The following is a 25176-nucleotide window of genomic DNA, read 5'->3' on the forward strand; positions in this document are numbered from 1 at the left end:
CACCCCAAACATACAATGTTTTACTAGCAGATGCCCAGCAGAGCCCCAGGAAGTGACATGGTGGATCTTCCTCTTCTCTACACCATCGTTCACTAGTAAAGGTGCAGGGCCTGGGAGACATCAGGATATAGTGGATCCTCAGTGCCTCCCCTCTCCTCCTCCTCCCCACTCATTTGCATTCTCAGCTGATGATGCTACCATGATGACAGCAAGGGGTGGAAGGACATACTCCCTGTTCATATTTCCCCTGCTAAGATTGTAGCAGTGCACACGGCCTTGGAGGAGGAGCTCCGAGGTGTCCCTTGGCAACCTGGGACCCTCTCCCAAGGACTACAGAATTGTTCCCCTAAAGCAAAACTAAGAAAGATCACAAAAATGAATCAATTCAAAACACCTCAAGAAAGAAGATAGCACCCAACTGGTTACACTCCCCTTCAGCAACAGACCAATTCCCATGTCAAAGGCCTACCTTGATAAACTGGTGCAACCTTCCTTACAACAGCCCTGCAGCAGTATTTCAGTGGCTCAAGATGCTCTTTTGGCCTTTTACTGTCCAATCCATTTTGTACTGCACTGCGGCCAAGGAGGCTTCTAGCAGCATGGGCTGGTTCTGTTCGTTGACTTGGGATGAGCTCAGTTGCTCAGGGAACTAAACAGTGTAAGTCCATTCCAGTGGGTCAAGGGAACCTCACATGCTGGAAAGACTGTGGAGTAGCAGCACACAGGGGAGCTAAGAAGCACAATGTCTGAAGGCAGGATGTGGATCAGGCAATGTTTTGATGAAACCTACAGGAAGGGCAAAAAAAAAAAAGAAAAGTGAAAAAGAGCCTTGAGGGAAAGGGGCCCAGAAAACAAGGAGTGGGAGCAGAAAGGTGCTTGTCTTCGAAGGAGCTTGGGGAAAACTTTAGGATTAGGTCAAGATGAGGAGAGGTTGACTGCCCTGATGCGGAGGGTTCAGGAGAGAGAGTGCCATGGAGTTCATCAGGCTCCTCAAGGAAGTGGCTTGAAAAGGAGGAATCTGAGGAAGCAGGGGTGTATTGATGTGATGCATAAGGGTAAAGAAAAGAAGAACTAAGGAGCAAGGAAAAGACAATGACAAACACCTCCCTTGAGCCCAGAGGCAGAGGGATAGAGTGTTATAGGCAAGAAAGAAGTGGGCAGGCAAGCCAATGGGGGGCTAGGGGCTAATTCCCCCCCTGCACAGCTGTTGCATTCCTGATGGTGATCACCCCCACCACGGCTGCCTTTTGTACGCTGTGGAAAAATCTGGCACATTAAAGAGAACGCTGTGTTTAACACCCTGCCTTGCTTGTTTCACAGACTGTCCACCCTGCCAGGGGGATCCTGGCAGCTGGAACTCCTAATTTTCTAATGGGGATCTGGCAACCTAAGAGCACCCCAAAGCATGCCCCCCTCCATTTTGCATTTATCTGAGCTAAGCAGAGAATAATTGAATTAACTTTCGGTCTCTACAGGGTCATGCTGAGAGGCATTGACTTAGTTTTGTGATGAGTCTGCAGAATGCTGCTGCTTTCTGTCTCCATGACAAGTCCCTGAAGAATTCACATGGCATATGACTGCATCTGAAACTTGCATAAGAATGCATATGAGTCACATGGACACAGGTAGAATTCAATTCCTCCCCATGAGGGTGTACCCATAATCACGCTCATACAATGGGATTAGAGGTTACTATTTCTTTCACCTCCCCATGTGCATGTCAGCACACACACACATTGAAGATTGCCCAGTCACTACCAGCAATGCGCATCTCCTCTCCCAGCCTTCTCTCTGATTACTGTCACCTCTGTAATAATATAAATTGATCCTTTAACCAAATGTTATCACCCCAACCTTACTGGGTTAAGCTGCACTCAAATTATTGTGTGCAGGGGTGTTGCCAAGAATGAGAAACGATTGAGTCTGCCTTTGTTTGGACATAGATCAAGACTTGACTCAGTCTTTGCAGATCAGCCACTTGTAGGGGGCTATCCCATAGGAGAACAGAGGCCAGATCCCTGGTGAATGAATGGTGTCATCCCTGATTTTATTTTATTTTCAATTTATATCCTGCCTTTTTCCTACAAAGGGCTCAAGGCAGCTTACATCATTCTCCTCCTCCATCTTATCCCCACAACAACAACCCTGTGAGGTAGGTTGGGCTGAGAGTCTGTGACTGGCCCAAAGTCACCCAGTTGGCTCCATGGCTGAGTGGGGACTAGAACCCAGATCGTCTGAGTCCCAGTCCCATGCTCTTAACCACTACACCACACTGACCAGAAGCAATTCCTGTGGCTGGGGAAGGTGGTGCCATGATCATGGGCATTGCTGTTGGTCACTTGGGCATGTGTGCTTGATGGCTGTTGGAACTATTGAGGGGCAGAAAAATACTGTGCACATGGGCTCAAACCATCTCCATAAACATATTTCTTGGAAAGACATACTACACCATCTTCAAACCACTTCTCTATTTTTGCAGCTCATGGCTGGTCATATTTGACTATTCTTATTTCAATTCTTATTTCCAGGAAAAATCAAATATTTGTGGTAGTACACAGTGCAGCTGCGCCACAGAAATTGCTGCGGAAAGCACAGTGGCCCATCTTGAATCCTCTCTTCTCTCTTCCCCTCTGTCCAGCAAAAAATGCCAAGGTGGCTGTGAATAGCGCCAGAAGCTGGACTTCCTTCCCCTGTGATAGACACTCTGGTTGGTACTCTACAGGGCTCTGTGGTGCAGGACCTCTCTGCCACCCGCTTGCACCAGAAAGCAGCCTGGAGTGAGTGATGCTGGTTCTGCTGCTTTGAGTGACAGACTCAGAATGAAGTTTCCAAAGTGAGAGGCAGAGTGGATAAATTGGAGAGGTGGATGGGTTTAGGATGGAGATGCAAAAATAAATAAAGGGAAAAATAAAAGATTATTTTGTTTCCTTTTATTATATTTATGATCAATATGACATTGGTGGATTATGTGTGTTCTTTTGCATTATTTCCTTTTTGTCTGTCTGTTTTTATTATTTGGTACAATAAAAAAGATGAAAAAATGGATACCCTGTAATAATTAAAGAGAATGAGTCTGTCTGTCATTACCACAACACCAGGGCCATGAAGCATAGACACCTAAATTTGGCCTCCATTCTAAGGAGACAACTGGGGCATGTACTTTGGGGCTATTTACTTTCTAAAATGCATCAATTAGTTTCAATTAATGGAGAAGTGTCCATGTGTTTGAAGCCTGCAGTACCATCCCCACTCAGCAGGGGGTCTCTAACCAGCACATTGCAATGTTGTCCAGATGGGATGAAGGTGGGGGAGCTGTCAGAAGGCCAGAATTATATGGTTGCTCCTCCCTTCTTTGGTGGAGCAGTTCCTTGTCAGGAGAACGGAGGAGATGGATCCTCCATCAGCAGAGGCCATGCCTAGGGCGCCAGTTGGTATGACATCATTCACATGGGTCAGGCACAGTGTCTCGAACTCTGACAGCTGTGTAAGTTTGCTCAAAGACTTTGCTGCATCAGACAAAGGGTTCAGTCTATTCCAGCCTATGAAAATCCAGGCCAATTTGCTTGTTAGAAAATAGCAATGAAAGTGCAGTGCATATGCACCCGTGGCCTCCGGCTGCCTGCCCTGCACGTCATGTGGCCCTCAGGGAAGTACAGGTTGCCCAGCCCAGTTTAGATTCTCATTGTGAGAGGGTCAAGGACACTGAAGCATGGTACAAAGAGGATTGTTTTGTGTTCTTTGCCAGCCAGCTCATGATTTCTTCACAGTTTGAAATCTGTTTCACAGTAAACAGTTTGAAATCTTGTTGACTGTATGCTAGAGGAAACCTAACAAGAACCAAGTTCTGCCTTGCCCATTCTTGACCTTCTGTTTCTTTGAATGTAGGTGTGTACATCTCTACAGGGAAGTGGAGACAGACAGCCAGTCCTACTGATAATTTGCATGGGATTTCTGCAGAAGAATCCCTGCAGGTTCCTTACACATCTCTGCTTCCACCATTCTTTGCTGATGAATAACAATGGTCTAATGCAAAAGAAAAACCTTTTTTGCTTTCCTTGGCTGTTTTAAGTCACAAGTAGTCCTGGAAAAGATGACTCCTTGGAGTTGTCCTTACTTGCACGCATACTTCCAGACTATTAGTTCAGGGTGTATGTGTAGTCATGTTCCTTTCTTAGAAGTGTTGAGGAAGTAGACTTAAAATGCACTCAGGGGTTATTGAGAACCTCTTAAATGTCATTTCTTTCTTTTTATCCCTATGCTTCTGACACTTCCTTAATTTTCTCCTAACTTCCTCCTCAGCCTGGCTTCCAGTCTCTCAATTCCTCTCTTCCCTAGACGAGCCTTTTATGGATCACAAAACAGATGCTGTTTGTGAGCATCAGTGGCTATGCTTGCCACACAAGCAATTCATAGGCCAAGTGGTGACTGGCACTGCAGTAGTTTATAAGCCTTTTTCAGTAGGATCTTTCAGGAAACCCTATTTATAAAATTCAACAGACACAGCACAAGCCATGCTAAATGGAACAAAAGTGAGCCACAGAAGCAACTCCACTAGAGCAGGAAATAGCATTGGATACTTCTTTTCACAAGGCACTTGATGTCAGCTCTGGACAGAGAAGATAGTCCATCTAGCATAGTCCCTGATGTCTCCTTTGCTGCCCCTGTCTCCTTCACTCCTCCTATGGGAATGTGTACTTCAAACCTGAATGTGCTATAGCTACTGTGTGCATGTATGCATATGTGTTCTCAGAACCATTCCTGTATAATAGGAGAGATGGGTTTTTCAACCTTATGGAAAGCAACCCTGACCTGCTATAAACCCTGTTTACTATCAGGTCTCCTGAGCCTGAGGTCAATTCTTTTCCTATGCATTCTCCATGCTCCTTTCAGGCAGGGTGTGTGTGTGTTTGCAACTGGAATTCTAACACACTGCCTCAACTGCTCTCAACTATGTGGGCACAAGCACTGTTCAGACATCAAAAATCCATATTATGTCCCATCCACAGGTGGGGCTGCACCCTACAGCCCTGCTCCTGATGTCTTGCCTGTGACATTACTGTCATGTGTACAATCAAATGTCTGGAGGGAAAGACTCTAGGCTTGCACATGATCTTGAGCCTGTATTAGGTTCCTGGATCCTCTGCTGATCTATGCTGCCTCCCTCCAGCCACTGGTATGGAATGCAACATTATACATGAGTGAGAGCACTGTGGTGTAGTGGTTAAGGATGTGGGACAGGGACTCAGGAGATCTGGGTTCTAGTCCCCACTCAGCCATGGAGCCAACTGGGTGACTTTGGGGCAATCACAGACTCTCAGTCCAACCTAACTCACAGGGTTGTTGTTGTGAGGATAAAACAGGAAAAAATGATGATGATGATGAGGAGGAGGAGGAGTATGTAAACTGCCTTGAGTTCTTTATAAGGGAATATAATATACTAAATAATGAATGAATAAATTATGTGCACAAAACCAAGGAAAAGGGTAATGTGATGTGACTCTACTGTCAAGTAAATCAGATTGTTAACATCTGAATAAGACTTTAGTCTGCTTGAACTTTGGTTGTCTATTTTTTAATAATTTGAAAGTAGCTATTCCTGTGGAATCGGTTCACACAAGTACGTGTGTGTCAACGAGCCCTCAGAAGTCCAGCATCACAGAAAGCCCAAATGTAGTACTGTGAAATGGCGCTGGTCCATGACAAGACGTTACAGAATGTGGATGTGTGAATTGATCCTTATCCATGAGGGATCCTGCTTGTTCCAGTTTATGCGGAATTGTACCATGCACACAACTCTTGGCCTGCTTACTCAAAAGTGTGACCCGCTGCATTCAGAGGAGCCCGTCTCCACCATTAAGTGTGTATGGCCTGGCTGCTGCAGAGCCGCTTCCAGCCCCAAGGCTGAACTCTACTTGGGGAACTTTCAGAGGCCAAAATACCAGAATACCATATTTTAGCTTACAGATTGTACTGCTCATAATGGAAAACCCTAAGAGATACATTCAACTCTGTACAGTGTAGCGAGGAAGCCACAGAAGCCTTGAAATGATCAAATATTTGGTGATGGAGAAGAGAGGGCGTGTACCTCTTGGGAATCCCAGAATCAGGATATCCACAGAAGTTTTAAAATCTTATCTAGCTGCTATATACCAGAACCCTAGCCCTAACCCTAATCATAACCTTACAGCTGATTTTCTACTGATGCTTTAATATTAGGATGGAAAACCAGGAAGGAAGCAGGAAATGGAAAAGGGTAGGGAGGCGCTGAACAGAGGTTTGAGTGGTGTTTCTCTCCATGGTCTATGTTACACCTTCAGACTCCTGTGGCTTGCTGCGTGGACTAAAGCTGGGAGGGGTGCCTGGGACACTTGCTGAACTGGTTCATGAAGCTGCAAAGTAGGGAAGTGGCACATCTAAGCCCTGAGCAGTCCTTCTCCTAGACTGCTTGCATTTCTTTCCAGAAAAAGGAAATTCAGCCCTTGAAGCTTTATTATTTATTTTAGTACCTCGCCTTTCAGATCAACCTCTCTTTTGCTCAAACCATTTTCAGAGCTTGTGGTAACAACAAGCTTTTCCTTATAGTTATTACCGTAATCTTTGTTTTTGCTCCTTCCTTGTACATTTTCAGTGGCTTCCACCTTAAACTTCTTCCCTGTCTGTGGACTGCTATTCTTAGGGCACTTCTGTAATATAGTTTAATTCCTGCTGCACTTTATTTAGCTTCATGAGAGACTGAACTAAGGGAAAGTCCCAGGGCTTGATCAAAATGTCACCTCATCATAACCTGGCAAAGGTTGTTATTTTAAGTACACTTTCCAGGAAATATATAAAACTGTTCAGGATCAGACAGCATGGTCCAAGAGCAAGTGTTTCTTTTTTGAAAATGGTAACAGGTGTTCCATGAATGAATGGATGAATGAATGAATAATTTGTGATCAGGTTTTAGCATGCGATCCTTAGTGTTTTTACTTCACATATTTGTTTCAGGTCTTCTAATGCTGGATTGCTGACTGTGTGGGGGTAGAGTATGACTTTAGCTAAGGGGTGGGTATGCTTGTTAGCTAAACATTTTAATAAACATGTAGCTTAGTCAGTGAAAACTAGGATCCAACAATCAGTAAAAAGCTTAAAAGGAATAAATTTGAATAAAATGCCATGTTAGTCTTAGTAGTATTATTACATTTATATTCCACTTTTTTCCTTGTGAGGGACCCAACGTGACTTTCATAGGTCTTCTTTCCACCTCATCTTGGCAACAACTTTGTGAGGTAGGTTAGGCTGAAAGCCAGTGACTAGTCCAAAGTCACCCAGTGAGCTTCATTACTGAGTTGGGACTAGAACTGGGATCTTCTGAGTCCTGGACCAGCAATCTAACCACTACACCACACTGGCTGACATTGCTGATACTTAATGGTATAATGGTAACTGTTGAAGTATAGATGCTTATCACAGTAGTCTGAATAGCTGCACCCCCTGAGACAGCCCAAAAATTCAGGCAGCTGTATTGCTCCATATCAACTAACCATCTTCAGCAGGCTTATCTCCAACAGGAGCAGGTCTTTTGCAAGGCTGATGGGTTATAACTGCCCATTCAGGATCAAGTCACCCTAAAATGCTTTCTTTGGGCAAGGAGGCAATCTATTCTTGGGAAATTTCATTCCCTCTCCCTACAGCTACTGTGAGAACTGCAGCTAAGCTCAGAAGGAACAGAGAATTCTGAGAACAGTGGCAGATGACTTCCATGTCCCCGCTAATAAAAGAAGCCTGGGCTGAATTCCTGTGAGCCCAGTCTCCAATACACCACCTCGGATCCCTAAACATGTCAACATGCAGTGACAAAAAATGATCAAAGACCTCTAATGCAACTTGCCTTCATTGTACTCTAGTCATTCCTCTCTCTATATCAAATAGCTTCATTTGCCTTCAGACTGTGCACTAGTGTTGCTACTAAATGGTAGATGAGAAATGGTAGATGAACTCTATACTGAGATGCTGAAAACTGAGAGTTCAGGCTTCTGTTCCGATTTTGTTCTGTGTATGACCTGATTAGTCAAGTCAGCAAATTTGTTTATCAGCACCTTGATCATGTCTCTCCACAGGGGCCAACGCTTGATGCTTAAAATATAGGAGAGAAAGAATGATATGACATCATTAACAATTACTAAATTAACAATTTACCAAAAAACAAAGGTGGCCCTATTGGCCAGAAGGTAAAAATAAACAAACCCGAAATCTATATCAAGGTAATTAGGCAGAATCAGAGGACACCAAAAAATGTGCAAGCTATTAAGATCTCTAGATCCTTTTCATCAGGTGAGATGTTATGAAAAGCAGGTTGATAGGCTGGAGAAGGAGAAGAGAGGAAAAAATGTTGATGATATTAAAGTCATGAACTTTGCATGGGTCACAATTTTAAAATGAAATTGGAGAGAAGAAGGGTGCTCCCAGGCAGAGGACTCGAGCCTTTACTAATTGGAAGGCATGGTGCAGCATTTCCAGTTTTAATAGATGTTTCCTAATAAGAGAAAAAGTGCAAGAGGCAGAGGGAAAAGTATTAGCAGTAGAAGATGATATGCTCTGGATGTCCCCAAAATTCCATGAACGAAGCACTGCCATGGTGTATATAAGTCATGTCTGGAAACATGTAGATATTCAAATAAGGTTCAACCAGGGGATATAATGGCTTCAAGTTACACCTGGGACTGCCCCTGAAGAAGATGTGGAGTGTAGTCCAACAAATCTGGGGAACACCAGGTTGGGGAAGGCTGGCCTAAAAGAAGAATGTTGACAGTTTATTTGTGAATCTGCACACCATACATACTAGCAAACCTGAATCTGTGCAGGTACCCGCTGGCATTTATCCACCACATTCTACATCTGTTTTGTATTCTGCTGATCTAAATGTGGAGCCTTGGGCAGATGATAAAACTGATGCAGGATCAGAGTGCATCTGGCCCAGCAAGCTTGTGCAATCTGCTAATGGAGATAAAATAAAGGGATATCATAGAAACAGAGCGAGTTAGAAAGGGTCTCCCAGCCAATCTAGTCTGACTCGCGGCTTCAGCTGGCTCCTCTCATGACATGCCCACCATGTGCATGTCTAGCCTATCCTTAAACACCCTCACCATTAGGGCTTCAACCACCTCCCGTGGAAGCCCATTCCATACTCTCAGAGTCCTAACTGTCTGAAAGTACTTCCTGGCATCCAGATTGAACCTTGGTTCCCTGAACTTGGCTTTGTTGGAGTGCGTCCTGCCCTCCTCTTCAGGGGAGAACAAAAATCAGGTTAATGGCATTCAATATATATTCCCTTGAACAACTATTTCTGAAGTGTTAAATAATCTCTTCTAGCCATTTCCATCTGAAAAAGAAAAGGAAAAGGGACGGAGGGGGGAGTAAGAGAAGACAAGTGGAAAGGTGTCCTCTTTCACAGAGGACTATTCTTTATTTGGGGGCATCCTCTATTTGAGGGGCTATTCTCTCCACCTCTGCTTTTAAGAGAAAGAACTACCAGAAGGAAGGGATTGAATTTATCCATCCATGGGCCCTGGACTGAGAAGGGCACACAGAGCAGCTGATCACAGTCTTCCAGAATAGGATGACATATTCTCTCTTTTCATTTAAATTAGAATGATTTTGTCCAAATTTGTGTTGGCATAAATGAGCTTATACATATTTCATTTGAGCAAGCATCCTATTTTGTCCTCTTTTGGGGGTATATGTATGTCCTGTTTTGGGGGATTCACAAGTCAACCTTCATTTATTTATTCAGATAGTTTATATCCTGCCTCCTTATTCCAAAAGACTCCGAAGAGTGACTTATAAGAAAATTAAACCCAGTAAAAACAGTAGAACAGCAGCAAATGTAACAACTTCACAAAAACTGGAAACACAAACAAACACAGGAAAGACATACAGCTAAACAGATTTAAAAGGTGCGTCAGGGAGCAAAACGTCTTAGGACAGTGTGCCGCCATGGTTGCCCTTCTCCAGACACATTCCAGTTGTCAGTGTCCTTGAAATGCTGCACCCAGAACAAGACGCGGTCTGGCCGGTACAGGACAGTGTGGCACTAGCACGTCTTTTGATCAGGACACCACCCTTCTGTTATGTGACCTAAGACCGCATTTGATTGCTTTAGCCGCCGTACCATACTGTTGGCTCATGCTGAAATTGTGCTGCTGTACTCAGCAGAGGAAGTTATGTGCTGTCTCTTTGGGCTCACTCAGTCATGCGGAGCTTGGCTTTCAACATGTGGGTTATGATAGTGCATTGAAAACTAGCACACCCATGGGTCAGCACACACCAATGGCATCAGTATGAGTTCTCTCCCACAAGCATGTAGACTGCAATCTATCATGACACATGTGGGTTTTTGATGAAAGACACACACTGATAGTTAGGATGCTTGGCTCGTAATTAAGAGCCATTGGCTGGGTTTGCATGATCGCCAGAGAAATAAGCCATGCTGTCTTTCCCGGCTCTGTATGCGCCAGTTGTGTGCTGTCTGATTTGCACGTGGGTTGCTGTGTCGTCTGAACCTGGCAAGATGCTCAGTTTCAAAACCACCCCAGAACACATGGCTTGTTGTAGGGTTCTTGGATGCTTCGGGAGCCATCCCCCATTATGCACTTCTCTGGGTTCTGGTGATGTGCAGCGGGAAGGTAGTTAGGCAAATCATGTGGCCATGACCAGCTCATGATTGTGTGAGCCATCCTCTCATTGTTCCTCACTGATGAGCACTGACCTTGTTTATGATAAGAATAATGCAATGAGGTCTGATAGGTTCCTTATAGCTCTAACGTATTAGGTCTAAAGGGCTGCATGTTCAGCACTGCACTACTATGAGAAATATTTTTGTGCATAAGTTATCTCATTCCAGATTTTTGTTCTAGCTTAATTGTAGGCATGTGTAAGGTGAAGTTATAATGAGCCCCATATCTTTGCTTAGCCTTATGATATGAATCTAGTTAGAGATCAGTTTATTCTCTTTCATTCTCTTCAGCTAGAATTTGAATTAAGATTCCTGAGGGTAAATATTGCTGCAATTATTCATTAGTAATACTGTTTTATTGTTCCAATTAGTTTGTAATATTGAATTATTTTATAAGATAAAGTGGGATAAATTTAAGCCATAATAATAATAAAAAATAAAATCCTGGGGCCCAAACTAATAAATTAAATCCATGGGTTTGATCCAGACTTAGTCATGCTTAAAGTGGGCATATTAAAATCAATGGGCAACTTGTCCCCTTAGGTTTAGTGGCTCTAAACATGACTAAACATGGATCTAATCCCATGTGTGAAAACAGCTTTCTTCATATAAATCTGCTACACTGTTTTCTCTAGAAACAGATGGCGAGAATCCAGTTTCATAAATGTATTCAGACCAAAATTCAGATTAGGCTTATTTTGGTTTTAGCAGCTTACTGATCTAATAAAAACCTGTAAATAGAATAAATGGTCACATCATGAATATAACATGAAATGCCCTGGGAACTCCTTCTTCTATGCCCATAATAGTTCCTTTGATCTGACTGGAACATCTGTTTTTAATACTTCCTAGTCTTTACTTTTCTCTGAGTAAAGTCAGTATCTTGGCTATTCATTAATACTGTGTATGTGTACACAGTGCAATTGAGCACATAATAATGGTAGAAGAAAAATACTTTCTGGTGAAGTTATGAATCATGAAAGCTCTACTTGTTCTTTTGAATGTAGGACAGTGGGTCAAAGCAAAGAATTCCAAGAAGCTGAAGTTCCAATGATATCCTTCCTTTCCATATCTTCTTTCTAAGAACTATTTCGCCATGGCATCCTTTAAAATGAATAGAACAAATATTTCATAAGATTAAATATTCTTGTGGAAGAACAGTGATTCCCAAGCTGGAAGTTATGAATTCCTGGCTGTTAACTGTTCACCTACTAAAGCTAAAAGCTTTAGCTTTAGCATTAAATCCTTGCAGAATTGTAACCAAAATACTGATTCCCCCACCCCCACCCAAGAGGAAACAGGAGTAGGTGCAGATAAAAGTTTAAAACAGATGTTCCAGTCAGATCAAAGGAACAATTCTAGATGTAGGAGGAGCAGTTACCCAGGGTAATTTTATATTGTTTTTATGATATGGCTATTTAGTTTGTTAATGATATAACTTAGAAATGAATTCAGAATGTTCATAAGGCCCAGATAAGCCCAATTTAGATTTTAGGTCTGCGCAACTGCATCCTTTATGAAACATTATGCTCTCCATCTGTTGCCAGTCGTTCACACCTACCTGAATGTCCATCTTCTGGAACTTGCCTGTCTTAAGAACACGAGAAGATTCATGCTGGATCAGATCAAAGCTTCATGGGCTGCAGCATTCTGTTCATGCAGTGGCCAACCTGCTGCCTATGGGAAGCTCAACAGTAGGATGTGTGTGTAACAGCATCCTGCCACTTATGTTCCCCAGCAAGTGACATACAGAGATATACTGGCTTCAGAGCTGGCCTCAACAAGTGACAGACTGAGGTGCCCCTGTCTGCTGATGGAGGAGGAGGAGGAGTGATGAATGGTTCTGATAGTCCACCAGGAAGGATCACCACTGTCTCCACTAGGTGTTCTGAAGAGCTCCACCAGCTGCTTTCTTTCATGGCCTTTGCCACAGCAAGATTGTGGCTGGAAGGCCCTCTGGAGTATGCACTCGCCCGTTTCCATTGTATCACATACCCTCCTTCCCTTCGCTTTGATGCCGTGGTCAGCTAGCCAAAGTCTTGTGAGAGTCCTGCAACCAACAAGAAGTGCAAGATGGGGGCAGCGGGAAGAGGTTCAAGGCAGCGGAGACATGGGGCAAGGGGTGCTGCTGGTGTGTGTCCTTGTCTCAGTTTGTGAGACACCTTGGGTTGGAGCTTCTGACTCTGAAACAGGAAGTCATATGAAGCCATCATGCCTGGTATGCACTAAAGCTTCTGTGAATTACCCATGAGGAAGCAGTACACTTAAAGCAGCCTTTGCAAGGAAACAAAACGGCATGATAGCATGCTTGGCACAGTACCCATTTCATTGAACATTTTAAACATGCCATCTATATGCATACACTGTGTGATCAGAATGGGATAAAAGCAGGAAGAACGTAAGACCACAGGGAGTAGTCCTTCCCTCAGGCAACAGCTTTGAGTCAAGTCAGTGTGTCAGTCTCTTGGCATGTTGAAGAATTAATCTGACATATTGAGAGCTCAACATGCCACCTCTGAGTCAATACAGAATACAGGAGTCTGTCAGACTGCGGTGTGCTGTAATGTAAACATACACCCAAGCCTTCTAAAATAGGTCACCTCGACACAGGTAGAGCACACTTAGTTTATGAGCCATCCCAGATGGTGAGCTTGCTTGTATTTTATGAATGCAAAGAATTGGGAAGGCCCTTGAAGATAATTTAGTCAAGATTCAAGGCAGGAGCAGTCAAGCAGGAGCTATAGCATTTCCTAACAAGACAGTCATCCAGCCAAGCAAAGGAGAACCCCTGTCCCAAGTCAGTCTGTTGCACAGTATTTCAGGTTGTCCCATTATGATGCTCCCACCAGTATCTGCTCCCCCAGAATCAAAACCAGCTGGTGTATATGCCTTTAACTATGGTTTTTATTCAAGCTGTGGACCACAACTGAATTACGATGAGTAATCATTCTACCATATGTTATAGCAGCGGAGCATTACACTGAACTGCCTTGATGTTAATGTATGAATCTTGCTTTTAAATTTATAATGAATAGTCACTTCTTTGTTTTAGAATCTCATTATTCTTTAGATACAACATTTTAATTAATAGCCTTTATATTTTTTTCCTCCAGGGATTTCTTTGCAAAACAGAACCATCAAGTAAGTATAATGCTTTCATTGTTCTTACATTCTAGAAAGCAGACTATCCAAATAAATGCCCAGACTTGAAAGATCCCTGAGACTCACCCCCTGCAGCGTTTCTCCTTTAAAGAATATATTGTCAAAAGCTGCTGATGGCCCACACTGCAGGAGGGGCTCCTGGACAGGAGCTGCCTCTCAGCTTCATCATTGCCATGTGCTTTGGCCGCAACACCAGCTGTGCTAAGACAAAGGAGCAGGAGATGTTTCTGCCTACTTGCTCAATGGCTCTCTGTGGGTCAAGCACACATGTGGTGGCGATGGTGAGACTAAGCAGTTGATGACCAAGGTGGTAAGAAGATCTCTTCCAAGGGATGGGGAGAGGACCTCAGAAACCTGGAGCTGGGACTGACTCACCACAGGTGAAAACAAAGGTCTCTCTGCAGATAGAGGGGGATCCTGAAACTCATTGGGATATGCTGGGAATTGGCAGACATCCTCTATCTAAGCATAGGACCTTGTCCTTGTTGTCCTATCAATTTCAGTCCTTCTAGATCTACTTGATCCCAGTTCTGTGTGGGCATGGCGGGAAAAATAGGGTTGGCAAAAATAATACATTGTGGCTATATTTCTATTAAATATAATAGTGGTGGAGGAATCTGACCTTCGGCTGCTAGCTGAGCAATTTGCTATGAACGATTACAGTTAAAGAAGTCATTTCAGGTAGCAGACTGGCTAATTGCAGTTAAGTTGGGCAGTTAAGTTATTGACTTCATTGCAATTAAGTCATCCAAAGTTAGCCATGTTTGTTTCTAGAGCTGATCTTGCACTTGTCTCAAAGTACTTGTTCCTTAGCAAATGCAAATATAGCAAGCAGGCTGGCCTTGGACACCTAGTCTCCGTAAGTCATTTCTCTTTGCTAGTCTGTTTGTCATTTCCCTCTATTTTGTGCTCACCCCATTCCTCCAAGTGGTGAAAAGACTTCAGATCTTACCCATGCTTGGCTTCCTTTAGAAAGGAGGTCCCCAGGGGCTTACTGGTATTCTCTAATATTTGCCTTTGATTTACACATGTAGAAGTGGAACATGGGTGGAAGCACAGTTTGAGCACTCGAACAAAGACCTAAAACCCATTATTCTTATACTAGATCTCAGAGTATGAGAGAGTGAGAGGGAGGGAGCGAGAAAGAGCAGATCCAGAATGGCCAATGGCTGGGGATACTGGGAGTTGTAGTCCAAAATATCTGGACATGTTTTAGCATTGAATTCTTCTGGTTGTCTTAAGTGGCCCTAGCTAATTCTCCACTAGGGTGGAGCCAATGACAGAGCATTTCAGGGGGTTGCTGCCAAAAAGAGCAGGCCTGTATTCCGCAGTTCTTCCCTTCCCTGTAACCTTGAACATTTTTCCCATGATGAGCTTGCCCTCCAGCCCTTAATGTTTAGTTATAAATTATTGATATAATCTAGGTATGATTTACTGATAGAAACACGCTGTCATCGCCTTGTACAGTTTCTGGCATCTGCCGGGGCAGCCAGTGATGTTCCACGTGAGCAGGAAATTGTGCAAGGCAATGATGGCATGCTTCTAGCAGTAAGTGATACCTAGAGTGTATCAATAAGTTATAATGAAGCATTAGGGGCCGGAGGGCAAGCTCAGCATGGATGCTCTTTCAACAGCATCCTTATGAGCATCTGCTGGTTTTGCCTGAAGAACTTTCTTCCTCAGCCCTGTAGCATGTAGTTGGATTGACTTTCAGGGCTGGTGTTGAGGGCAGGGACATGCCAAATGCCCATTTTCCAGCAGGAACCCACTTTTGAAGGCCCTCTAGAGCAGTTCCTTCTCTTCACCATCGCAAGCTGCATGCTCATCTGCCTCTTGCTCAGACCCACATCATGGTGGGAGTGGCACCTCCTTCTCCTCTTTCACACTCCCAACAGGGAGACTGACTAGGGGAGGAATCTGTTGAAGTTGTTTTGCCTGAGGACCTTCAGAAACCTGGGGCCTGCACTTCTTGCTTCTTCATGCTTTCGCAAGTTGGTGCTCTGTCAGTACCTCTGTTGCCTGTGTGTGTGTGACTTTTGGAGGCTATGTGGCTTTGCTCATCCTGGGCTTGTGGCAAGAGTGGAAACAGAGGGCCTTTGTTCCAGCATTCCCTGCTGCAAACATGTGCACCAGCCTTCTCCCCTGTTGGCGTTATGTTCAGCCAGCCTGTGTGAAGCAGCTCCAAGCACATTCTTGCCTATATGTGTGAAGGGCCTCCAACTGCGAGCGAGTCCTGGTGGCCCAGATTCCCACGCAGAATATGTGCATGGGCTTCCTTCATGTGCTGGCTGAATGCACAGCTGGCAGGAGGCATGCCTGGTATGTGTTGCAGCTGGAGGATGTGGGACTGCAGGATGATTGCCGTCTGAGCAGAGTGTTTCGCACCATCTGTGGGGAGTGTTCCTCAAAAGCTTTCATTTGGCTAGCTGAGCTGCATTGTTCACATTCACACATGCTTCTTCTTCTTTGACCTCCACAGCTGATATTTTTAACAGTTTCTGCCATCATGCTGCACCTTCTCTTGCTCCCAGCACCCTGAGAAATATGAAGCTCTGGACTGCAATGAAGTGTGTAGGACAAAATGAATGTTCTCTTCACTTGAGTGTTAAGGGGACGCTGCATCTTGGTGGTAAGTCAGAAGATTCAGCCTGGGATCTGGCCAATGGCAAGGGCCTGTGGCTCAGTGCTCCAGCCTATACAGGAAGTCCCAGGTTCATTCCTGAGCAGCTCCAGATAGAGCTGGATAGACTTTTGTGGGCCGTTGTCCATCCATGTAGACCACAACTGAGCAAGACCTAATTTACATGTGGCCCTTGGCTGCTTCCCCATCAGTAGTGTTTGGACCCCAATCTTCTGCTCACTACCATGTGTGGAGCCACTGCTGGTAAGCTCTCCATATAAAGGGGCTTCCTGTGTTCCTATGCTAAAGGTGGTATTTCTCCCCCATCAGGTCTCCCTATACCTTCTATCCAAATAAATGCAAAAATAGTTCCCACTAACTCTTCAGTTACTTTCCAGCCCCATACATGTGGAAAGTTTGCTTGCGATGAGAATTCCCAAAGTCTGTTGAGTGAACTTCACCCCATTACTGTGGAAGAATATGCCTGGAGAAAGAATATGCCTACTTTATGCATAAAGTAGGATTCCATGGATTCTAGTTAGGAAATTTTTTTTTGAACAATAGAGGAAAGAGGGCCTAGAGATATGTACCAATAGAAAAGAAAATATGCAAGATAGCTCTACATAGTCCATATTGAACGGGCATGAAGCTAGATTCCCAAGTTCAGTGCAAGTAGTAGAGCTTCTCTCAGATATCCAGTGGAAGAGTTTCCAAGGGGTGATAGTGCTGCCTTTATTCTGTGGAGTCAAGGAAGAGAAGGTGGACAGAAGGGATTGATAATGGTCCACTGATTGGTACTGACTGAGAATCCTCGGATCAGACCATATCTTGGCCCAAAAAGTAAGCACAGAGCCATGAACATATTTTCAGCTCAGCGAAGCAGAATTAAAAGGTGTTGAGTGAGGGGATGTTTTACTTGTCAGATAGAAGTCGTGAATTTTGGGGATGCTTACCATATCTTTGTCCCTGGGAAATGGAGTAGCTATTTTTTTAAAATTCCCAAGGTTCATTTTCTCTTTCTCCATGTTCTATTAGATATGGCTAGTCCATTCCCCCATATGCAGCTATCCTTGATCCTTTGAAAATGGTAGTATGTTGTAAAACTCATAGGTGTTTCCCAATTATTTACAGGAAATATCCATGGAATGGAAATTTGTTCTCTCTCAATGGACACTCAGAGCTCACAGTGTGTGAATGTGAAGATTTCTCGGCAGGTGCCTGTAAAACTTGCTGGAAGGAAGGTAAATGTTTCATTCTGCTGTTTTGAATCATTACAGCTTTCAGATTTTAGGGAAAAGTAAACTTCTAGTTTTACACAGATGGTAAGATATAGCGGGAGTCAGTGCTACAGCAATAGTAGCTATAACAGAGTCAGTTATAGGACTACGGCAACCATGATCCCCAGTGTCCGTGCTGTCTGGGGATGATGGGGACTGTGTTCCAAAATATCTAAACAGCATGAGATTGGGGCAGGCTGGTGGAGGACCAAGAAGTGCAGTGCAAGACACAGGTTCAAATGTGTCTCCCTCTAGGCACCTTCGGTCAGAACTTCACCTTCCAAGGTAAACAGAAGATACCCAACCTCTCCTTTCCTTTATAACACCAAGGTTGCATTTGTGGAAGTGAATGGGGAGGGGCGCTCAACATGGGGAAGGGTGCTTCTTCCTTGCAAACTGTTGCTTTCGCTGCCCCACATGTTTTCTGTCTAGGTGCTTCTGAAGCCACAGATGAACCCAGTGGTGGCTGGTGGTGGCAGGAAGGCCCAAGAAGAAGGATTGCAGATAGCCAAATGCTTCCCTTATGTTTGCTGGCTCTTCCTTGCCAAAGCTTGCTTCACTCATAGGCATTGCTGGGCACATGTGTGGCTTGGGAAATCAGGGATGGGGCATTCTGGGGAGAATGAAGAAACCTGTGGTGGAAATGATCTGAAATGCAACCCACAGCTCTGATAAAAGAGGAACTGGCCTTGGATTTGAACTGTGACCACATTTGTTGACTGATAAATGTCTGTCTCAGAAGGATGATGTGGTTTATGCATGCATCGATCTTCTGCCATCATCATCATGACTATGTGAGCATGTGTGTGGGATCAGGCTATTTCATGCCACAATTTCCAGATGCCTTGAAACCACACTCAGACTTCATGAGAAACTGCTCACTTCGGACCTCTGCAGAGCATTGCAAGTGTCCCTTATGCATCATTCCGTGGCAGTGCCAACAAATCTCCCATTCTTGGAAATTTGGATCTGACAATGTGCGTTGAGCAACGATCTATTTTTATTTTTTAATGAAACTTGTTTTGTGGAAAAGCTGACATTCTTTTGAGCCATTGAGTGTTGGGCTGATTTGTGGGCAGGGTTTTGATCTTTGCTCCAGTGCAACGAGGAAGTTTACCCAAGGAAGCCGCCCTCTGCACACACCGCGTTGCCCACATGGATGCAGCTGTGCCCCTGAAGGCATGTCTGCAACGTGATGCACATCTGGGCCCCGCTGAATTGTGTGACACATGCGGGGAACGTTGCCCACATCCAAGGCCAACAGTGAAGTCACTTTCCTGTAAACACAGCTAAATCAGGAACAAGATCGCATCTAGCACAATCCTATGCATGTTTACTTGGAAGTAAATCTCAGTGTGTTCAGGGAGAGCCATGCCTAGGCAGAGATGTATATGTGTATGCGCAGTCCATCTGTTGGGAACTGGGTTTTCCCCCTTCTTCCTCTCAAACAGTAGACAGTTCTATGGCAAAAAGCACTTTATTTCTAATGCTCAGGCAGCAAGGTAATAGCCAAGAGAAGAGTTTCTGAGCATGCACAGAGTGGTTTGTTGAATCCGTACTGGAAAGTATTTCCAGGGGCCCTCCTTTTCAGTAACCCTGGACTCCACCCATCTGGGTGTGCCCCTCTGGAGAAGGGCTAGCCTTTTGGATCCATGCAGGCCCTGTAACTGGCTAGCCCTTCTCTCCCATGCTGCGTCATGGGGTAAAGCATCAGGCCAGGCTCCTCATTCTCTTCTCCCATGTGCCATTCCTGCACTTCCCAAGATCTGCCTGAACACCTAGAGATGGTGATCTTGAGATAAGCTCTTCCGCCTGCACCATCTCTGTGTCTGTTGTCCTCACTTTCAGGGCCTCCCAGTACACATCTGACGAGTCGGTGCCACCCTGACCACGGAGAGCACCCCTAGAATAGCTGCCTCTTTCATTCCCAGCACCAATCTTCAAAAATTTCTCTGATAGAGGGGTGAGGAACCTTCAGTCTGTGGCCAAATCTGGCTCTCCTGGGGATCCCAGATGACCATATCTACTTTTTCCACCCCTGTTCACTTTTCCATGATTCTTCCCCCCTCCCCGCACATAAACATTTGGTGTTTTTTGATGCAATCCAATGGAGATGAGTAGGACCTTTGTCAGTCATCCAGTGTAGCATGAGAAGTGCAGTGCAGGTGATCTTTGCCTCCCTGTGCCTCCCACTTTGCATTTGCTCTGTGCAGCTACTTTTGGCTGTCTAGCTGAGATGGTTTGGAGAGGAGGGGCAAGAGGCTACAGAGGACACAGGGCACATTGTAACCTGAGCTCTACAGTCTCTCCTGCTCCCTACCTACTGGGATGCCTCCTTTACCCCTCTCCAAATGTAAGTTCCTGACCTTGGAGAAGCAGCAGGCCTGGTTCTCCCTGTGCCAGCCATGGGTGCACATGGGGGTGGCCAGAGCATAGATTTCAAGCTCTGGCATTAGTGCTCTGTCTCTAGGATCAGGGAATTTGAAGTATCCTATAGACCCCCAGATGATGCTCAGGGGACATAGGTTTGCTCTCTTGTGCTTCCCCCATTCTAAAATGCTGAAATGTCACTCCTAATGCTTCGCTACTGGCACTAAGAAATTTAAGTTAAACTGTGCTCGTGGTAATGGTAACCTTGGACCCACCCCTTATGCCTTTGGCCATGCCCTGTCGCCACTGGAATGCAGCCCTAAAGAAATCCCCCAAGATCTATTTTAGCCTCTGGCTGGAAGGAGTTCTCAGTCACTGCTCAACCCTTCTGATTCATTAGTATCAATGGGACATTTACAATTGACGTCAGCAACTGGTCTTCATTCATTATATTCCAAATCTCTGCGTATTCTGTGACATGAATTCAGATTGAGCAGTGTCATTCACTTCAACAGAGAAGTTAGGACTGTCTTCTCATTATATGACACACTGTAGATGGGAGACTGCTCTGAGCATATGGGAGCCCCTGTATTCACAAACGATCACATGCAGAAAATGTTTATAGCTATAGGCTCTTACAAACTGCACAAAGGTAACAATATCTAGAACATAACCATAAGAATGTGGGCATCTTAATTCTCTTAACATGAAAGCCATAACTAAAATACATCTTTCATAAAAGCATCCCAAAATCGATTTGGCCGCTTCTCAAGTGAAAGAATCAGCTTTGGAGTCCATTACTACTTCCAAATTTTCTTAGCTAGTGTCACAAATAGTACAACCTATATTAATATACATCCAAGTAACTTTGCCACTGTATCATTTGTTCACCATCTTGCATTTCACAACACATAATAAGATATAAATCTTGTCCTGGGAGAATCATACCATGGACAGAAGAGCAGATAATGTGCATCTTCTCTTTCAGGAATATTATTTTACTTGGGTCCCAAATAAGCATGTGGCATGGTCTTACTCATGGTAGTTTAATTGTATTTAATAATGTTGTTTTGACCATTTAATTTTTATACTGCATTTTATATTTTAAATTGTTTTACATAGTTGTGAGATGCCCAGAGAGCTTTGGTTAAACAAGCATATCTTCTGCAAACTAAGTTTTGTAGAATCTGTCCTTAACTGTGGGAAACTGAGGTTCTGCAAGTAGTTTGCAATTTAGACTTTTAATTTTTATAATAGCACACCATGTGAAAGTATGATTATTATTAATTATTTCTCTGCCCATTAATGCTTGAAAATGTAAAATCTGTTTATCAGGTCCAGGTATAATTACGTATTCTTCAGTTATCAAATATTTCCGCACACTAGCCCAAAAAAACTGCGTAACCCTCTAATTTCAATTGTTCAAATGAGCTTTCTTTGGAAGCCTTGAATCAGTCATTACTTTGCACAAATACTGAATCATCTGTAGGCCTTTGTTGAATGTTGCAGGTTTCCCCTGGTATAATGTATCAATATTTTAAAAAACTATTTTGAAGAACTTCCAGTAAAGCAACAAGGGATCACTCAATCAGCATAATTGTCAAAATATGATGGGTCCAAAGGTGGTATTTTATTTATGCAATTCTTGAAATGGAACAGCATTTGGAATTGGGGAACATCACATGCAAGTGCTTGGAAACACCTCCCCAAAACCTGCCAGTTTGCTTCTCTGGTAGAACAAATCAGAACCACCAATATATAACTTGTTCTCATTTTGTCAACTCCCACATTATCTTGTGATCACCTACAATTTCTTCCATTTTCTGTATGTATTTCAAACAGGTGAAAGTGCAGTTTAATTGCTTTGAAGTCAGTGCAGGGCAACATCTCCATGTGACCATGAGGACAATTCCAAATTACTGCAGTGTTAAAATGAATCAAGAATATTATGTTGAAGGTAGGAATCTCTGTTTAGATAAACTTATTTATTTATTATATTTATATCCTGCCTATTTTCCTTCTAAGGAACCCAAGGCAGTCCACATAATTCCCCTCCTCCTCTCAATTTTATCCTCACAACAACAACCCTAAGAGTGACTGGCCCAAAGTCACCCAGTTGGCACCATGGCCAAGGTGGACTAGAACCCAGACCACCCAAGTCCCAGTCCCAAGTTCTTAACCACTGCACCACACTGGCTCTCAAGTGATGGTCTTGGTGGGGGTTGCTAAAATAAATGACCAATTAACCAGGAAATTGGTCATTTCCTTTGTGCCAAGTTTGCTTTACGTAGAATCAATTGATTGCTATGATCCAGAAAGTGGAATATGCATAGACTTTCTGAGTTTAATAAGATAGCGAAATGGTCCAAGAGCCACATATTAAGTGGCAAATTTGGGACAGTGCATTTTATTAGTTGTCTTACCCAAGCTCCGTGACTTTAATCTGCATTTTGAATGCCTCCAGTGTGGAAGAAACCACAACCTGCCTAGATAATTGGTTCTCTTGTCATACTGCCCTGACAGTCAGGAAGTAACTAGCCCCATGTGGCTGAGGGTAAAGGAATGCTTTTAGAAGGCCACTGTGCATTGTCTGCAGATTTCCTAGATTCTTTTATCTAAGGTGTATTACATGCTCACAGAAGAGAATGGATGTCTTTGTGAGGCTCAGCATGTACATGAGAATGTATGAAGCACAGGCAGTGAGATCCTGTAAAAGTACAATGGATTAGAAACAGTCTGGGAAATAATAGTGATTTTCATAATTATTAGGGCTGAGGAAATAATTTCAGGAATTATTTCAAATGTGCCTAAGGGCAAATATCAGTTTCCAAAACAAGCAATATACGTTTGGAAGAGACACACACAGAAGTTGATTGTCATCAAAGTTGGACAGTGCATTTCACAATGGGATTAAATAAGGTGAAGCAGTTCTATTCTCTCCACTCCCTCTATACACACACACTGGAAGCGTGCACAGAGAAATCAAATGTATATTTACAATATAACTAGTGAGAAGGATCCTGGAACTGCTGCAGACCCCAAGCTGAATATGTTTCAACAAAGGGATGTGGTTGCAGAAAGAGCAGCATTAAGTGACGGATCATTTGCAATTCATGTGAAGTGCTAGTTCCCTCTATTCAGCACTGGATTAGGCCTCATTTTGTAACTACACATTTGCTTTCTTTATGCACTTGAAAACAGAGAAGGTCCAGAAGAGTGCCAGAGTTCAGGACATGGAATAATAAGTTATAGAAAGCCAAATTCCAGTTGAACATCGGGAAAAGACTTCTTGATTGTTAGAACAATACTACAGTGGGGCCAATTACCTGGGGAGGTGGTAGGCATCCTGGAGGCATTAAGGATGCAACTTGGACAGCCATCTAAGAAGGGTGGTTTAACTTGGAGTCCTGCAGTGAGCAGGGAGTTAGACCCAATGACTTCGGACTCTACTATTCTATGAAGTTATGAATCAGAATGGGAAAAATAGTTCCCCTTCTTGATTTCCAACCAGACTAAAGAAGATGGTAGGCTATTTATAGCTCAAGTTCCAGCCACAACTGGTATCACATTTGCATTTGAGCCATGAATAGACAACTAGGATTTGATCAATGTTACTGCTACTTAGAGCAGACAGATTGAAATAGGTAGGACTTTAGACAATGAATGCAATGTGTGGAGTCCTCCAGATCTTTTGGAATGCAAAGCTGCCTGGGGCTGATGGAAGTTGTAGTCCAAAATATCTGGGGGACACCAGGATTCCAATCTCATTGTAGATGCTAACCTGTCTGCTACTAAAGGTTTTCAACTGGCATGTGGCCAGGCCTCAAGAGTATAGACTGAAAGGTGTCTCAAGAAAATAACCAAGATGAACAATCTATTTTATATTTTGCAGATTGCAGAAATGGTGATGTAGAGAAAAGCATTCCAGCCTGTTTCGGTAAGCTTGAGGTCCACAAGGCCTAAATTACACACATTGCATGCAGAACAGTGCTGTAGTTTCTGAATTCTACTAATCAAACTGATAGTTGCTGCTTCCAGCTAATTGGGGATAGTAATGTATGCTTTGGTAAATTGAATTTGCTGCTGTTCTTAAACTAGGTTGTCTTCCTATCCCTTGCTTACCCAAAATATTTGGATCCCATCACTGGTAAAATAAAACCCTATTACTGTCTTTGACAGAAGTCCAGGTAAATGCTGTTTCTGAGCATAACCCACATTGGCAAGGTTTGATCCTCCAATCCCCCCAGATATATCAAGCTTTATAGTTTGGCTTTCTCCTGGTTTCCCTTTTCAGAAAAGGGAAAACTAAATGCCATGATAAAGGTGTAGTGTGCAACTGATTCTGATTTTTTTTTAAATCTTGAAGTAAGCATGGAAGGCATTGATCCAGACCTGAACCACAGGGTTGGCACCAATGAAGATTTTCTTTCTTTTTGTTTTAGTCTCCGTGAGAGAGAGAAGTTAGGGGAAGAAAAGGGCTGTGTAGGAAGGGTTACACTTTCCCTTCCTGTGCACAGTGGTCCGGATCCAAATTGGGGGCCCACATATTTACTCCAGGGTCAAAAATGGGGAGAGTCACTAGCACATTACATACTTAACGGAGATGTCATTTAACCCTAATTGGTTAGCCTACCATCCAGGTGGGTCACTGCAGAGCAGCAAGGCCTTCTGGAATATAGAGGAAGGTGCTTGTGTCTTCTGCTAGCTTGCCTGGTTTGAGCCTGTGCTGGTACCTTTCAGCCCAAGGTTGGCTGGTCTCCAACACTGGTGTGCCATCTAATGGGGAAGGGTTCTGAATGGCTGAGTGCTTCACCTAGTGGCACCTAGAGGGCTTCATCTACACCCAGCTAGAAGGTGACACCTAGAGGGCTTCATCTACACCCAGCTCTCTTGACTTCCACTAGCTCCATTCCCTCAATCAGCCTGGGAAAACTAATTGCACATAGTGCAGGTGGGAATGAGGCTCTGGCACCAAGCCCTGCTCCTTTTCTGTACCTATTAATTTGATTGTCGGGGCAGACACTATGTGGTAT

At 43.7% G+C, this 25176-nt stretch overlaps 1 protein-coding gene across 1 annotated transcript in view; it reads left to right on the top strand.

Moving 5' to 3' along the window:
* The window catches only part of IL17REL (interleukin 17 receptor E like), a 50863-nt gene that overhangs the window by 5573 nt on the left and 20114 nt on the right, over nt 1–25176 (top strand). The window contains exons 2-6 of the mRNA XM_044423260.1: nt 13828–13855; nt 16356–16649; nt 17607–17737; nt 21986–22100; nt 24036–24080. Of these exons, the coding sequence (XP_044279195.1) occupies nt 13828–13855; nt 16356–16649; nt 17607–17737; nt 21986–22100; nt 24036–24080 (613 nt within the window). The remainder of the gene's footprint in view (nt 1–13827; nt 13856–16355; nt 16650–17606; nt 17738–21985; nt 22101–24035; nt 24081–25176) is intronic.

This window comes from Varanus komodoensis, unplaced genomic scaffold (genome assembly GCF_004798865.1).
Source record: "Varanus komodoensis strain SLA01 unplaced genomic scaffold, ASM479886v1 scaffold13_3, whole genome shotgun sequence".
Classification (NCBI taxonomy): Eukaryota; Metazoa; Chordata; class Lepidosauria; order Squamata; family Varanidae; genus Varanus; species Varanus komodoensis.